General features: G+C 41.5%; 1 protein-coding gene across 1 annotated transcript in view; it reads left to right on the forward strand.

Annotated features, from left to right (window-relative positions):
• The first annotated feature begins 225 nt into the window (after positions 1-225).
• Positions 226-17,469, forward strand: part of ELMOD1 (ELMO domain containing 1) — a 44,109-nt gene continuing 26,865 nt past the window's right edge. The window contains exons 1-2 of the mRNA XM_066544765.1: positions 226-371; positions 15,704-15,798. Coding sequence (XP_066400862.1) covers positions 15,782-15,798 — 17 coding nt within the window. The 5' untranslated portion in view covers positions 226-371; positions 15,704-15,781. The remainder of the gene's footprint in view (positions 372-15,703; positions 15,799-17,469) is intronic.

Genomic DNA, 17,469 nt, shown 5'->3' on the forward strand with positions numbered 1-17,469 from the left:
CGCCTTTCCTTGGCAAGCGCGGGGAGGACGAGACGGGGGGAAGGTCTCGAAGTGCAGGGATGAGAGGCGCGCCCTGCGCTGGGGGCCGGGGACGGACGGCGGGCGGCATGCGGGGAGCTCCGGTCGCTCCCCGGCCCCTTCCCCTCCCTGCGGGGCGGGCTCGGGCCCCGCCGCAGCCTCCCCCCGCGCTCGCCGGTAGGCGGCACCGCCGCCCGCCTTCCTCCGCCTCCTCCTCCTCCTCACCTTCGCCGGGCGCCGCGCCGGGTGACCCAGATCGCGGCGGCGGCGGCAGCTCCGTGTCCCTCCCGGCTGGGAAGGACGGCTCGGGACGGCGGCTGCGCTGCGCCGCGGGCATGGAGCGGCGCGGAGCGGTGAGTGCGCGGCGGCGGCGGGCCCCGGCGGCGGCCCCGCGGGTCGCTTAGCGACGGGAGGCGGCTCCGGGCATCGCATCGCAGCTCCCTGCACCGCTTCCCTCCCCTGTTCACCGCCCGGCGGTGGGAGAGAAGTTTTGCCCCTCTGAATGCGGGACACTTTATGGAAAGACCTTGCGGCGTAAGGAAATTTGGAGGCGCTGAGTGGTTTGCACATTTAGGGTATTCGTAGTTGATTTTTAAAATTAATTTATTTTTTTTCTAGCGGCCCCATCCTTTATAACTGTACGGGAGGAGGCCGGCACTGGGCGGCCGCCAGGCGCACGGCTCTGCGGCTCTGCAGTGGGCTGCGCGCCCTGCCCCGCAGCCCGCCCTGCGCGGCGCCGCTGGCCTGGCTTGCCCCTCCGCACCTGCCCCGGGCTCTGTGCACCTCAGTTACACCAGCGTGTGCACATGACAATGATGACTTCTTTTTTCCATGGCACTCTCTTCTTCCCCGCCTCCCCTTCATCCCCCCACATGGTCATTGTGTATTGAAGTTACACTTGCTCCGAGTTTATTCCAGGATTGATGGCTTTGATGTTTCCCTTTGTCCTCACCGTTTCTGCTTTTCTTATAATTTCCTTTAAAATGGCTAAAAGAGGATAGGGAAAGTGTATGTCAGAATGGGGGCGGTGGGGGAGAGGGAAGAACAACACCTTTGTCCCAATTCAGTCAACTCAACAGTCAGATCACAACAAGCTGGTTTTTTTTGTGACAAAGGCATTTGAAACAAAGAAGCCATTTTAGAAACAGAAAGAAATTTATTTTGTGGCTTGCATGTTTTAATCAATCCAGGTTTTCATTCTTTTCTCTTCTGTTCCCCCCTGCCCCCTCCTCCACTACTCGTTATTCTAATTTATCCTAAAATGAAATAGAACAGAAAAAATAGCATCTCTAAAATCCTGCATCATTCCTGTGCTCTTCAATAGGCTTGCTGATTGCCTTCTGTTCCAAACGTTTCATTGCACATTTTTAAGGAATGTTATTTTGTACTCGTAGATCGATGAATAGTTGAATCAGTTGAGTGTGATAAGAACATCTCATCTCCCCAGGAACAGAACAGCAAAAGCCTCATTATGTGTAGTAATTTGGTAGGTGTTGCATACTTATATCTATTTAGCAAAGTGCAGGTTCAGATGAGACTTACTGTTCCTTAGGAGAGCCTGCTTTTCTCTGACTGTCTTTAAATTGTGGGCCACTGTGTTGCCAAGATGAACAGGTGGAGTTACATCTAGAAATATCCTTTGACTTGTTCAGGTCTTATAATCTGCATATTATTTTAAGAAATATTTCAACTGAAACTAATGCAAAACTACATTGCTGTAGCAAATGACTTACCATCAAGGCTAATAGAAGCTTGGAGACAGGAAGCCTATGATTTTCGAGGGTGAAATCATGTGACAGCATCAGATGCTGTATGTATTACTCTAAACAGAAAATGGGCAAAAGATGATTCCAGGAAAGCAGCAAACAATGGGAAATCCGTGCAATGGAATGCATTCGTTAACTTTCCTACTGGCTCACTGACACACAGTGAAACATGTCCTGCTAGTGTAGAAACCTGCTATGGCTGGGCACATAACCACAGTGTCTGTGAATCCTCAGCCTGCTCAAGTTTTGAGACAGGGCTTTATTAACCATGGGACAGCATCACATTAGCTTCACTGACATGTGTGAACCCAAGAATTTCCTGTAATCAAACATCCTCCTGTCACTCTTGACAGGGAATTGCAGCCCCCTGAGCTAAGCTATACTTAAGTGGTAAACTTTTGGGCTATGTTGCATTAAGTGATTATTTTGTTATCTGTCATCTTCCCTGCACAAACAGACTTGCTGCAGGGAAAATGCTATTGCACAAATGCTGGCACATGTAGGGCTCCAGACTGCTGCTAGTATTTAAATAATCTTGTATTTTAAAGTTAAGCTGTGATCAGCTATAAACCAATTTAAACAAAAATTATGTTCAGTTGTACAGTCAGGGCATTATAACTATACAGAGCCAGGCAAGCTTTATTTTTCCCTAGGGGTCACTTGAAGTGTTAGCAGAAAATTGCGAGAAGAACAAGCTTGAGTTGCCTGGAGATCAAATCTTGTTAGATTTAATGCTCTCCCGCTCATAAGACTACATTTTAATTTTTTTTTTATGAATATCTGCTCAGCTTTCTTGATTGGAAAGCTTCTTTCATTTGACATTCCTTTTAAATCCTTTGCTTGGTAATGCAGGGCAAAGGACTGCATGAAATACACTACTGTTTGAATACAAGCTTTGGGAAGGAGGCCTGAAAAGTAAACTCTAGAGGAGAGCTTACTGGAATCTCACCAGGTGGTGAGATTCCAAACACACAAGAAAGATAAAGTAAGGAAAAATAAAAAGAAAAGATAAAGAAAAAAAAAGAAAGATAAAGTAAGGAAAAATAAAATTAAAGATGAGGCTGATGTAAAGAGATGTGGAGAATGTTTGTGGTCATGCAGGACTGTGACTATGGTTCAGGCTTAGCATCCTCAGCATCCATCTAACATGATTCAGGCTCAGCCACCTAACTGAGCTCAAGTGCTGAGCTGTGCTCTACCGCAGGATTTACCAAGCCTGAGCTGGAGGTGGAAATTTTGCTTGTTCCTGCCAGGCAGTCTAAAGGGAAGTATGACAGCAGAAGCTGTGGGAGCAGCTTCCCAAGTCACTACTTAGTGGTATGTGGGACTGCATGAGCATTCCTTTTCAAGGCAAAGCAAGCATTTTTGTGACAAACTGACCTGTCTGACTTTGCCTTGAGACACATTATAGGTATGTTTACTAGTGATTTGGCTTGCATCTGGCTTAAGTATCTGACATATCCTCCAAAGACCTTCTCCGGTTGCCTTGCAGTGGTTCAGGTCTCAGAGCAGTCTGGCTGCAAGAGATCTGAACTCTCCATTGAAACTACACCAGGACTTCTGCTTTGGGAGTGTTCCCACTCAGTTTCTGAGCCTTTCATGAAAGATATTGGTTTCTTTAAAGTACCTCCTAGCTACTGTCTAGTGAGCAGTTCTCATCCACTTTAGCATAAAACCAATGAAGGGCCCCACACCAACTTCATCAGCTTCAAGTGTTTCTGGCAGTTTGTTCTGGAGTGCAGTATCCTGCTCCTCTGCAAAATGTGAGCAAACACTTCTCAGCTTTTTCTTACAGCTGAGAGGCCCTTCAAGAAGATAGTTTCTAGCCCTCTCAGTAAAGTACCTGAGAGAAATTTGGCATAGTGTTTTTACCTCATCCTAATCTGTCTACAGGTCTGCAGGCTGAGCACCACAGTCTAGTTCAGACAGATACAGCCACAGACGTCAATAGGAGCCTGGGGAACAGGAGAAATATAGGAGCTACAAAGACTGGAATTGAAAACAATTGACAATATAAGCAGGTGAAATTGCAACTTGTTAGAGCAAAGTTAGGAGGTGAAGTAGTGGTCCTCAGGATAGTGTCTATAGGAAAATGTGTACCTGTGAGTTCTTCCCTCTCTGGTAAGAAATTACTTCACAGGCATTTTTAGTCTAAATATAGATGTCTACATTAATGTTTCTCAAGCAAATCTCCTGGCTTTTGTTCTTCACCTTTCTTTGTGGACTAGTCTTGGAGTACCTGAGAATAAATAGGTGAAAATGTTTTGGAGCACACCAACTGCAAGCTGATATTCAGTCCCAGGGACCTGGTTGGAGCTACTCCAGCATCTGTATAGGATGTTTTGTTTAAAAACAAACTGCCTTCCCCCATCCTGTGCAGTTTCAATTTCAAGTGCTTGGCAGCAGCATTTCTTTTGGTCTGTGCTCTGCACTGATGTGGCTGTAGCTTCTGTAGTAGCTATGTATTTTGTTTTTCCAGGGAAGGATACTCAGGTAAATTAAGGGACAAGACCAAACCCAAAAGAATTAACTATACAAAGTCCTGTCTCCACAGCTCTCTGAATCATCTTTGTAACTTGGCCATGGTTAACCAATGTTTTCTGATGGTGCATAAGAAAGAAGGGCAGTTTCTGCAAAGAAGGCTTGATTAGCACTGCGTACAGCTATCGATTTCACAGACATAGGAGTTATTCCTTAATATATATACACCATCTGCCATTTAAGCCCCTATAGTATGCCTGTGCCCATGCCTGTGTCCACCAAAAGTGAATCAGTAAGTTTCCTAGGACCCCAAAACTGATACTATTATACTTGCCCAACTGAGCAAGGGCTTCTGTGGATTGTTACAGATTGCACTAATGATAAAAAGAAGTTTCCTAATTATGTTTATTTCTTCTTTTTTTTTTTTTTAGTAGTCTTATTCATATATTTGAAAAATAGAATTAAATCTCTACCTTTCATTATCTTCCAGGATGACTTAGATGTTGAGACTTGTCCATGGCATATCAACAATTTGTTACTACACTGATAATACTTGCACAGTCATGTGGGTGTGTAGGTGATAAAAATTGGGCCCTTTAGTACCAAGCTGTCCTGTGGTCATGGAAACTACAGTCCTCTTCTGATAGGCAGTTATAAGAGCAAGCCTCCTATTCCTTCTCCCACTCTGCTCTCACAAAGCCATATCCATATCAACATTGGCTTGGACATGTGCCATCAAGCAGGTTGTTCCTCTGAAATACTAAAATCAATGTGAAGTTTGTTAATTTTGGGCTTGCTAGGCCCTCACACTGTCAGTGTTAAAGCAGCCTGAGGAGAACAGATGGATTGAAGGAGGAAAAAAGGAGTTCTTGCTGAACTGAGTGAGGAAGGGAAAGAAATGGTGGTGCTCCCAGAGGATGACATGGAAACAGAACATACCATAAGCAAAAATTAGGAAAAGGCCGCACAACCTACTCCCCACTCTTTCAAGCAGGACTACAACAATATCTCCAATGGTCTGAGATAGTCATGTTCTTCTTTGAACCTCGTTTGTCCTGACCAACGTGTGCTATATTGTTCATGTTACTGTCTCAAGGATAAGATCAGTTCATGCTACTGAATTATTATGGGTGTATCTGCTGCAAGGGTTCTGGAAACTTGTTTAATGTGTTTCCTTTTAGAAGTTTTCCTATCACTTTACACTTACTAGGTTAAGAGTAAGACTATGAGAAATAAAAGTATGCCCACTTTTCTAAGAAAAAAGAGACACCGAAGGAGGAAGATTTTCAGTGTTAAGTGTGTTTCAGTGTTAAGTTAAATTTTCAGTGTGTTAAGAATAAATGCTTCATGGCAATCCTGTCAATCATCCTGTCCTAATCTGTTGGCTCCACTTTGTTCCTCTTCCCCCTCAGTAATATTGCAGGAACATTGTTCAATGATCTTCATGTTTCTTCTTTCTGTTCTTCCCCACATGGTCTTCTCCTGTCTTTCCAGTTTTCTACTATCAAATCTTTGCCATCATCCTTTTCTGTCTGAGAGTGGGCACCCAAAATAAAGTAAAGGTCTGATTGAACTAAGCAGGAAGCAGCAGACAGAAGAGCACCACAGTACCTTGCACTTCCCTTGTTACTCACTTTGTTTTCCTTCTTGTTTGAGAAAATACATTTTGTGCAATTACCACATAAGAATGGTTCCTACGCCATGCTTGAAAGTGTGTTTCATACACCTTGCTTACAGCTGGTGGAAGTTCATTGACCTTCAAACCATTCTTTCCATTTTGACCTTTTGCAGATCTTCATCGCCTTTTCTTGTTACTTTGTCGTGTCAGTGTGGTGTTTGTGTTGATTTATCCCTTATTTTTATGAATGTCTCTGTCTCCAAACTCCATCATAGCTTTCTTTCTCCACTGCTTATAGAAGCAGTGTTTGACTTTGATGCTACTTGGAGGTATCTTAAGCTACAGAAAGGTGAAGGAAGGGAGCCTTAGTGTGGTCATTTTTACAGTTGTTCACAGCTCTTGTTAATAGAAATAAAAACTTGGTAAGATATTTGTGACTCTTTCAAGTTGAGCTGATATGCTGGTACATATGTCTGTCTGGACAACAGATTGGATAGATGCCCTGGAGCAATAAATTACATACATATATATATATATATATATATATGTATATGTATATGGTTTGGGTTGGTTTTTTTGTTTGTTTGTTTGTTTGTTTGGGGTTTTTTTGGTTGTGTGGGGTTTTTGTTTGGTTTCTTTTTTTGGTTTTGTTGCCATTCAAAATTTTTCCCTAAAGAAGGGCTTAAACCTGGTTCAACCACAGCATGGAATTTGCAATACATATTAGAGAAACTTTAGAAAAATTTTCTAGTTTCTGTCATAAAACAGATGATTTCTTCCACTTCTCCTCACTTCAGACATTGGTAAAACCAGAGCAGTCTACCCTGCACATGTCCTTCTGGGCAGCAAATGCAAAACCAGAGCTTCCAACAAGGTCATGTACTTGGAGTTGTCCTGATTTCCTACCTCCTGGGATGCAGAACATCTCACTGAGCAGCAACCAGGAGATTAAATTGTAGGCCATGAAGTTTGCAAAATAACTGCAGTGGGATTTTAGATCCTCCTTTCTGGTGAATAAGTTTTTTCCCCTTTGATTGCGGTCCGTCTGCAGGCTGCAGGACTGCAGGCAGCAAACAGCAGGTGCATAACATTATTATAGAATGCTATGATTTCACAAGTGTGGTGCTTCATGACATCATCTAACTGGCTGACTGCATGGGAGGTCATCATTCTTGAATCCTGTCTTAGTAAAATGGCAGAAGGAAATTCAGAAACTCTCATGGATCCTACTTGCTCTACTCTTGCATGTCTGTCTCTCAGAGCTCTATGGAAAAGTTGCCACTTCCATGCCAAAGTAATCTGGTGAAATGAAGGGAAAATGGCACCACATGGAACAATTTTCTGTTAGATCAGTATGAATTGTGTCTGATCTTCACCAGATTCCTGGGTAAATAAATTGATTGATACTCCTCTAGCTCAAAAGCTGAGTTTGGCTTTTGTCCTGACACCTCTGGTATCCTTAACATTTTTTGGGAGGAAGGGTGAGTTAACAAACTAAATCTCAGTTCGTAGTTTTAGATGCTTTCAGGCTGATACTTGGGGTGAGGTTGTATTATTCTGATGGCTGAGTTAACTCTGCTTGATCCAAGAAAATACAACAGATGTTGGAAAGGTGGAGGCATGGATAGAACAAGAATCTCTGGTGTAAATCTATTGACATTGCAGGTCTGTATGTACCCTGTTGATAGGATGATGTTTCTTCCCCATAAACTACTGTTTGTTAGGAATTAATAGGGCTCTAAAGCAAATCTAGACTTCAGGTAATTTTGGTGGCAAGGGAATACTTCATCTTTGCATTTTAACTTGTACCTTCCACTCATCTCTGGGCAATGGAATGGAAGCCAGGAAGGGAGGGAGAGCAAAAGCACATCAGTCATTCACTTTTATAAATAGTAATTTTGGGTTTTTTTCCTGAAACTTCTTCAGTAATTAGTTTGGGAGTTAGCCAGGCAGCCTCTTTGGATTTTATGTATCCAGCCTTGTAGGATTTATTCTAAACTTGAAGGATTTTTGCTACAAAGTGTGATGTTTTATTTAGAACACGCTTCCTTGAAATACAAGCTGTTGTGCAGCGTGTCTGGCAACAGAGCAAGCTGGCCAGAAACATTCCACTGCAAACCATGGAGACACATGTGAGCCACCCAGATGATGCTGCTGTTCTCCTGGGTGAACTCCTTAGTGGTCAAGTGAAAGTTCATGAGAAGCGACTAAAAATTATACCTTTTTATAATGTATGAAGGAGGGGGTGGAGGAAGTTTCTATTCTTTGAAGACTGTTTTCAAGCATGAGAACTCCATTTTTAGCTGGATATGTCATTTACTCAGTGCCCTTCTGAAAAAAATACACTTTCCTCCATGTGTAAAGTGAGCTTGTTAAGGATGGACACACTATAGACAGAGACAAGACAAGACAATACTTTAATTCCTCTTGAATTTAGGCATCAGATTACAATTCTAGAAGTTTATAGTATTCTGGGTTGTGGAGAGCTTGCTCTATTTTTTACCTTTGTATTTATTAGAAATAGACTTATTATTAGAAATAGAATTATTAGTATCTAGCAAAGTCTTCACCAGTGACCTGAAGTGCCTTTATATAGTTTTGTTCTTTCTTTCCATCTTTCAACATTGTAGTAGAGCAGAGCTAATAGAAATTGGAAAAAGCAGATTATTGTCACAGTTCTGCATGTAAAGTGCGTCTGTATGCATGAACATTTCCTTTGCCGGATTTCTGGGATTTAGTTTGCTTTGAACAGCCAGGTAGAGAACCCCAGCCTTTTTCTTTTAAAGGGCAGAGATCTACAATGAAAGGTGGAGATGCTTCTACAGTGCTGAGTTCTGGTTTGACGTTAACCTTCATCAGATTGTGGGTTGTCACTGAGCCAAAATCTGCAGGTAGGCTGAATTGAATGGTGTTAAAGGTAACTTGCCGTGTGAGATTTGACAAGTAAGTTCCCTTGAACCCAAATACAATCCTACATGACTGTCTCTTATGAGAACTTTAAGACCCTCTTGATCCTTCCTTATATTCGTAATGCTTTGAAGAGGCAGTAATGGACTGAAATGCTAAGTTAGAACTACAAAATTAGAGGCTTTCAAAGCACTCTTCTGTGGCTTGAGAGAAGCTGGGGGTTTTGTGCCCTCTGACTCCCCAACTCTGTTGTGATTTTAACCTTTTATTCAGGCCTCTTTTTCTTTTTATTGCTTAATTGTGTGGTATGTGCTTATGCTCACAGGACTAAAATTCAGTTAAATTTTACTTCATATGTAGCCTTGCCCTCACTCTCCTAGTGAAACACAGAAATGTAAAATGTCAATGTGTGATGGAGATTAGAAGTGGAAAAAATTTTATTACCTGTGACAGTGTGACTGAAGTCAAGTCTTGCTTATTAGGGTAATCAGTCAAGTGTGACATTTTGTTCCAAGATTTTCCTCTAAAGAATGCTTGAAAGGCTGTTGAATATAGCCTGATCTTGGGCACATGGAAATGAAAATACCCTTCTGTACTGAGATGGGGAACTAAGCTCACACAAAACAGGCATCCACTTTTGATCTCTAAGGTGAGTCCTGCCAGTGGCTGCATTCATTGGAGACAGTCAAAGCCGCTTCTGAGCCAACATAAAACTTTTGAACTGCATGGAACAGGTGACCTGTTCTTGAGAGCTTTTCTAGCAGTGGAGCTGTTTCCAGGATGTCCTCTGAGTTGGAGAGGTCTGAGCAGTGTTGTTGCTATAACATTCAAAGACATGTAAATGATTATGCTGTAATAGGCATGAAGATCCTCTGTTTTTACTAGTTTAATACACTTCAAGTGATTTTTATGCCACCTTTGGGCATGAATGCAAGATGGAAGATGCAAGTAGGTATGTATCTATTCCATAGGATAGCTGGATAAACAGTACTTAGAATTAGAATGGCTTACTAAACTGGGGCCCTAGAGTTGTTAGGGTTTTATTTGAATTTGGGCTTTTTGAGTGTTTGTCATTGGCATGATTCTTGTAGACTCTCATTCTTGAATTGCTGGACCATAATATGACTAGTTTATGGTCAAATTTCATGGTGGAGGCTTTTGGTGGGAGTGGTAGGGGGAGATGAGAGAGGGAATGATTTTGTTCCATCCTAAAGGTAAGCTTGTTTCTTGGGAAGCATTGAAAAGTATACTGAGAAGTGGGTAGCTTTTAACTGATAAAATAGCAGGCACTTGGGCACCCTGTCAGTGGAATCTCTATAGCACTACAGTACTAAGAGTATTTGGACACAACATGGGATATTTGAGGTCGCCCTGTGAGAGCGACTGTGGGTGGAGCAGAGAATCAAAGGCTGGAAGGGACCTCAGACTATCTCATGCCCAACCTCCTGCCCATAACAGGGTCAGCTTTGAGGTCAGGCTTCTCAAGGCTTCGTTTGGTTGGGGGTTGAAACCTCAAAGTGTCTCTGAGCAGCCCATGCCACTGCCTGACTGTCCTCTCGGGAAAAAAATTTTGCCTCATATCTAGGCTGAACCTCTCCTGTTTAAGTTTTTGCCTGTTGTTTTTCCCCTTCTAGTCCTGCACTGCTGTAAAGACTCCATCTCTTGACTTTTCAATGATATCCCCACAGGCACTGGAGGTGCTGTTATGTCCCTCCAAAGCTGTCCCTGCCTGGAGCTGAACAAGCTTGTCTCCCCCAGCCTCACCCCCATCATGCCAGTGGCCTCTGCTAACTCTCTTAAATTTGTTGGTGTCTTTTGTGTATTGCTGGGGCCCCAAGCTAGGCAGTGTCTAAATATGGCCCAGAGTGCTGAGTAGAGGAAGATAATCTCTTCCCTCAATCTACTTACTGGCTCTGCTTGTGTTTGTGCAGCCCAGAGTGCTCTAGTCCTTCTTTGCATCCTGCTGGCTTCCAGCCAGCTTGCTATCCTCCAGGACCTCAAGGGATGTTTCATAATCTGTATTAGCTATTCTTCCCTTTTCCAATTCTAGTTATCTTACATTGGTGTTTGAGATACAGAAACACTAACATTCCCATCAACAAAAGAAAAAGGAATGTACTGTAGCAAAACACTTTTTGTAACATAAGGCTCAAGCCTATTGTCCCTGACAAATAAATAAATGTAGGCTATCAAGGTGAATGAGGAGTAGATGCCAACCCAGGATACCAGAGGAAAGAAAAGTGGCAACCTGAAATCAACATTATGGTAATGGCATTCAGAAGAACATACTTTAACACATACTTCAAATTGTAACAACTAAAAATAAATTACTTGGTTTGGGGGTTTTTTTGGTAACCTAATGATCCATATAAACAAAGTATTATATCCAACCTGCTCACATTAATGTTTCTGATTTTTTTTCTTCAGCACACCCATTCTTTCTTTATAATTGGAACATACATTTTGAAGTGTTTGCAATATGCCAGGTTGCAAATACCCACTAGCTTGCAAAACAGAGATTATGAAAGGAACTACTTTGGGTTTATATTTTACTCTGAAAGTATGTTGATTTAAATTAAATAACACAACTTTTCCCGGCAGCTGTATCTGCAGCTTTATTGAAGACAAACAAAGCCAACCCTCAGCTTTAGATAAAGAGGTGACGTTTAAGGCTTACTCTTGATTTCTTTAAGCCTCCAGCAACTGTTACCCTTTCAGATTGATGCATGTTTTGCTGTACAACTGAAAAGATCATAGAGTCACAAGAAATTCACATAGTTGAGTTTTATTTAAGAGAAGCTTCATTTATATTTGAGACAGATCTTGCAATAGTTTTGCTGTTGTATGTGATTATAGTAATAGTGCTTCTCTTCCAAGAAAAGCTGTGGTTAGTTTTAGGAGGGGAAGATGCTGTCTAGTGTAAAATAAACTGGATGAAACAATTGGCAATGAATGGGTACATGGGTGTGTTGTTGGAGGGAGTAGGAAGCTGCTTTGTGGAAGTGATAAAATGGGATAAAATTCTGCAAGCTGAGAACATGAACATGTGGGAAACCCAAACTTCATCCTCACCCCATCAATCTCAATAAAAAGCCTTAGAACATGTGTGAGTCCCTTCATGTCAAAGAGCAAACTTCAAACACCTACTCTAGAGGCTTTCTGTAGTTGTAGGTTCAAGCTACCTCTAGGGAGCTAATGGAAGATTGCTAACAAAATCAAATCTATTTGTCTTTAGACTTATATCAGCTGCATGACTTAAAATCAGAAAAAGCTGAAAAACTATCTACAGAAGAAAAGCATCTTGAGTATTCCTTAGTGAGAAAATGTGCTTATAGCATGAAACTGCAACATTTTCTTAAGCCATAAAAAAAGCCCACAGCTACAGGTTCACATGAGTGAAACCATGTAAAAGCACAAACTTGGGCTCTGAGCAGTGGGTGGATGCTGTGGCCAACTGGCTGCTCCCCAGCACCTGCTGGCTCCGGGTGTTCTGCTGTCAAGTCTTCAGAATTTTGTATTTCAGTCTATCCAACCATAACTGCTGACAACTTCTCAACTGAATTTATAATTGTTGTGCCCTTTCTTTCAACAAACTCATAAACATTGATTAACAAGATTTTCATTTGTAGAGGAGAATCTTTTTCTCATGTCTTTCTTTCCTACAAGTGGACCTTGAAAGCCTTCCTGATCAGCAGACATCCAGCTTGGTGAGGAAGGTCTTTCCTAAAGACAACAGGAGGCTGGAAGTCAAGTCGTTCTCCCTAAATAAAAATGAATATGTGACTTTTTTGTTTGGGTTGGATTTTTTTCTAAGCACACCTAACGGCAAATGAGTCTTTTTGTAAATTCTGAATTGTTGATAGAACATACCATTCTAAGCTAGGGCTGTTCTTCCTGTTCACTGAGATGCTATAACAACCTCACTGGAAATAAAGTTTCACTTATGAGAAATCTATTACATTTTGAGATGAAAAGAGATTGGTAGAAATTAGATCTTCTGGCTCTACAGGTTTATGAATAGTTGAACTTAGCTGTAAATTGTGGTAATAATCTTTCTTAAGAGTTTAAATACTGTTTTCTTCACAGAAAATCTTTACTGAACTCCTCTAGAGGATCACTTATGGAGGTATATGGAAGCAGGAAATGCTGCCCTCCAGTCCTACTTGTTTTAAGATGACTGTAAAATCTCACCTGATTCAATTTCTCAGTTTATCCTGGGTGTAAATAGCTTAATGCCGTCTGTATGTGTGTGTTCACAGAAGTGAATTGTTGCAAGAACCACAGAGCATAATGTTGATTTCTGTCTCTGTACTTAGCAGATGACAGCATTTAGAAATGCTGTCTGCCATACACAAAACCTAAACTTTTTACCTTATGAACCAAGACAGCAGCATTCCTGTATTGTAGATTCCCTGCACTTTTGTTTGAGCTGGAAGTCTTGCCTCTAGATATTAGATTCCTCTTTTTAATAGAGTCAGGTGGGATTTGATTGCTTTGTGCCCCTGTGGAGGAAACCGCTTTTGAGGCCATGGCCTTCCTATGGACCCAGTTATTAGCTGGGCTTGTACTGTAGGGAACTGGCTGTTGAACTTGCACATGAACTCTCTCTCCATGCTGAAGGGCTTCGATATTGACTTCTATGGCATCAGGTCTTCAGCTGTAAAATTTCTTTCTGTAGACTTCCCCACACACATTTTAATAAAAAAGGAGAGAGCAAGGAAAATTTATTCTTGTAATTTCAAGTGTGGGCTTTTGAAGACACCCAAAATAGGCACTTTTAACCACTTGTCATGCTTGTTGTGTCATTTAGTTTTTCTTTTATTTCTTTTTTTCAGTCAACTGCCTTTCTTTCAGTGGTCTCTGGACAGCTACAATGATGCTCTAATTTTTAATGAGCATTGAGAACAGATTTGTAATTTATGATTGGCTGGAGCTGGTAACTATTCTTGAAGAGACAGTATCTTGAAGCTCCTACCATGCAATGCTTGTCTGAGCCATTTCTGGATTTGGGACAAGTGGAATTTCTCTTCACTTTAAAGCAGTAATAATGAAGCGGCATAATTTTCAGCAAGGACCTTGGTCAGAATCAAGAAGGAGCTGACCTCAGAGACTGAGAGTCACATGCACTTTTAGAGGGGGTTGATTTGACAGCTTCTGGCACTTCTGGTGTGTTCCTTGCACTGATGCCCTTATGGGTCAAATTTTGTGGTGGAGCTTCCTTTGTTCAAGTTGATGTTAAAATGCTGAGACTCAGCTGTGAGAATCTTTCACAAACGATATCTTTTAAACAGCAAATTATTAGACTGGAGAAGGGGAGCAGGTTACATCCCCTCCAGTTTTTGCCTATCTCCTGTGCTCACTGCCATAGAAGACCTATCAAAAGCTGTCACAGGAAGTGTTTGGAGCCTGCCTCTTGTGTTCATTAATGAACCAGAGTTAGCATCTCTCTGCCCTTGCAAGCAGGTGTCACTGCAGCCAGCACCAATTACAGCTGTATTCAGGGGACAGCAACATGATTCAGCCAGTCAAAACAATATAAATGAAAGAAGCTTTCACAGTTCAGGGATTATATATTTTTAGCAAGCTGTATGTGATATAATCCAACAAGATAGCTGTATTTTTCTGAACTTAAATACTTGTTCTGTTCCTGTCAGCAGGCAATAGCACAATATAAAACTTGCAAGTTACACAGAGGAAAGAATATGAGAACATGGTAGGGCAAGAAGATTTTTATCCCATCATTGCTGATAGGTCTTGCAGAAGAAAATAGGTTTAAGTTCTCTAGATTTCTAAATTTGTGACAAAAGAGGTCAGATATCTTAAGGCCTTCAGTACTTTTCAGCATGCAGTGCTAAGGAAGAATGGGCTCTTAAATGATTTTTAACAACAGAACTTTCATTCAGGCCTTTGTGTGTGGTTTGTACCAGTACAGAGTTTGAAACCATGATCTTGTTCCCTCTAAGTGTTGGATTAAGTTGTCCCGATAGCAGTTGCCCCTGTGTAACAGTGTCCCGTTTTTCTGGCAGCAAGTAAAAATGTTTTACTGCCTTTTACGGGACATGAAGTACAGTAATTTGAGAAGTCTGCATCTTTTAGTCAAGTATCACTTGTATATGAATACTTAATTTTAGAAACTTAAAGTAAAGAGATGATGACTGGGGAGAGTCTGCAGTACACAGGCAGGGTTATATTTATATAGTCTCTTTATGAAGTCTCTTCATTCATTCTTCCTGTTGTCCTCTGCTGGAACTATGTGGTAATTATAATGGGCATTAACCATAGGACACAAGGTCACAGAACCAGTGGGCAGCCTGTATTATAGGAACTCTGTCAAGAAGTTCCTATAATACAAGGTCAAGTGTATTATAGGAACTCTGAATTCAAGAAGTGTTTGGGCAATGCTCTCAGGCACGTGGTGTGACTCTTGGGGTGCTCTGCACAGGATCAGGAGTTGGACCTGATAATCCTTGTTGGTCCAACTCAGTATATTTTATTATTCTATTATATGTATTATGCAAATTCTGGTGAAGAGAAGACTTCCAACAGCAGAATGAACTGAGTGTCTCTTGAAGCTGCTGCTTGGGAGTTGAACCAGACAGGTGTTTGAAGAACACAAGAAGCATTTGAAAATGTCTAGGTAATTCTTCAAGCTTTATCACTCATTTCTGTATTCTCATTCAAGATTTTTACTTCTCTAAAAAAAGACATGGGTAGCATAGTCTGGTCAAAGTATGTGCTCAGGCTGAAGTGTGAACACCTTATGATTTTTCATTTTGTTTTTATTGACATGAGATTTTTCTTAATATATTTCCCTTGTATTTCCATAGATGTTTGTTTCAAGAGCAATTTTAAAAAACTGAAGTATCCCTTTTTTTTTTCTGTCTGTAAGAAAGTCTCAATTCTATTTCTACAGCACTAATATCCCCTGTGAAGAAGAGGTCATCAGTGATCAATATATTCCGGCTCTAGCAGCACAGACCAAACCATCACCATGAAACACTTCCTGAGGTAACTGTTCTGTATTTTCTCAAAAGTTTTGAATTATTCCAATTACTTTTATGCTGCAGTGAGCTAAATGGTTTAATTGTTACAAGTATTACAGAAGGTGTAAACTAGATTATACTAGACTGCTTTCTGTTCACCTAGATTTCACTATTTAATTAAAGCTATTTTAATTTAAATTTTCTTTTGCTGTTCTTTATAGAAGCAAAGAATGTGGGAACTGCCTTGTGGGATTGGAACAGTGATGTATCAAATCAGTAGTGCCTGATATGTCAGGGGAAAAGAGAAAAAATAATAGCATAGAACAGTGCTTGGAAAATGTCAGGTTTTTTCCTTCCTGCTCTTGTCCACTGTCTGGATTTTTTGGAGTGTTGTTTGTGAAAGCAGAGATGCTTGCTGAAGATGTGCAAGTGTTTTTGAAGCTTATCATGCCCAGTTTGCAGGAGAAATGTCAATTACTTGCTCCCACATATGACTTGCAGTTGCTCCTCTATAAACTAATTATAGAATGGGGGACTTGCAGACAACAGAAGTAGGTGCAGAAAGCCCATGTTGTTTTTGTTCTGTAGTCAGTGGAGGGAGTTGAGCACTTCTCAAAACTAATACAGATCAAGAGCTCATTTGTGTATAAACCAAAGAAATCATATTCTCTCTGTATGGGAGGAACCTTTTCAAGAGGACTAAACATATGCTTCTGTATAGAGCATCTGTCACTATATTTTTCTCCCTTTTTAGACTGTTTATAGCAAAGAAGCTTACACACTATGGATATCAGCACCATTACCTCTAGGCTGATCATCTGTAATGATTTTGCTGCCAAGACAGACATAGCTAAAGCATTTCTGTGGAGTGTTTGGGCCAGCTTCCTCATCTTGAACCAGCTGCAAAAAGGGGTCTGTAAGAAGGACATAGAAAGATTGAAAGTATAAAGCAATTATTTGTTTGCTAACATCCACAAAACACAGCCAAGGCTGAATTGAGCCTTAATTTAAACATTAGTGTGCTCAGCACCTGATAGGCACCAGCCAGGAGGGAAAGAATTGACCCTTGCAGCTCTGTGGCCCAGGTCTTGGGTGGTCACAAATCTTCCACCAATTCCATTTTGTCATGGTTTGACACTGGGACAATGCCAGTGCCCCCATGAGAATACTCTCTCCCTGGTTTCTGCTGTGAGATGTGACCAGGAATAAGCAAAGCAGGCTCCCACTTAGGAAAAAAAAATTTATTAACTAAACTACAAGGGAAAGGGAGGGAAAAAAAAAACATGCAAGGAAAATGAAAACTTCACAAATACATCTCCTCCTCCTCCCCACCAAATTCCCAATACAATACATCCCCCAAATCATCGACTCTCGGTCTGGCACCATCCTTCAGAAAACTCAATCCTCAGTCCATCAAGAGGAGAAGGAGTCCTTCTTGTGCCAGTGGTGATCTCTTCCTTTCATGTCCAGTGCTCTCACCACTGAACATGGACCAGAGCTGCTTCTAGGGTCGACTTTTAAGGATGCTTCGTCCCACTCCAAAAAGGCACAGTCTCAACTTTGGGACATCTGTCCCCCCCCGTATTTTTCACCCCCTGGGGCCGAGGGGTACCCACACTGAACCCTCTTGGTCCTGAGGCATTGCCTCCCCCTAGAATGCAGTCCCTGTATCACAAGGAACATGGCTCTGTCCATG

The sequence above is a fragment of the Molothrus aeneus genome, chromosome 2 (genome assembly GCF_037042795.1).
Source record: "Molothrus aeneus isolate 106 chromosome 2, BPBGC_Maene_1.0, whole genome shotgun sequence".
Taxonomy (NCBI): domain Eukaryota; kingdom Metazoa; phylum Chordata; class Aves; order Passeriformes; family Icteridae; genus Molothrus; species Molothrus aeneus.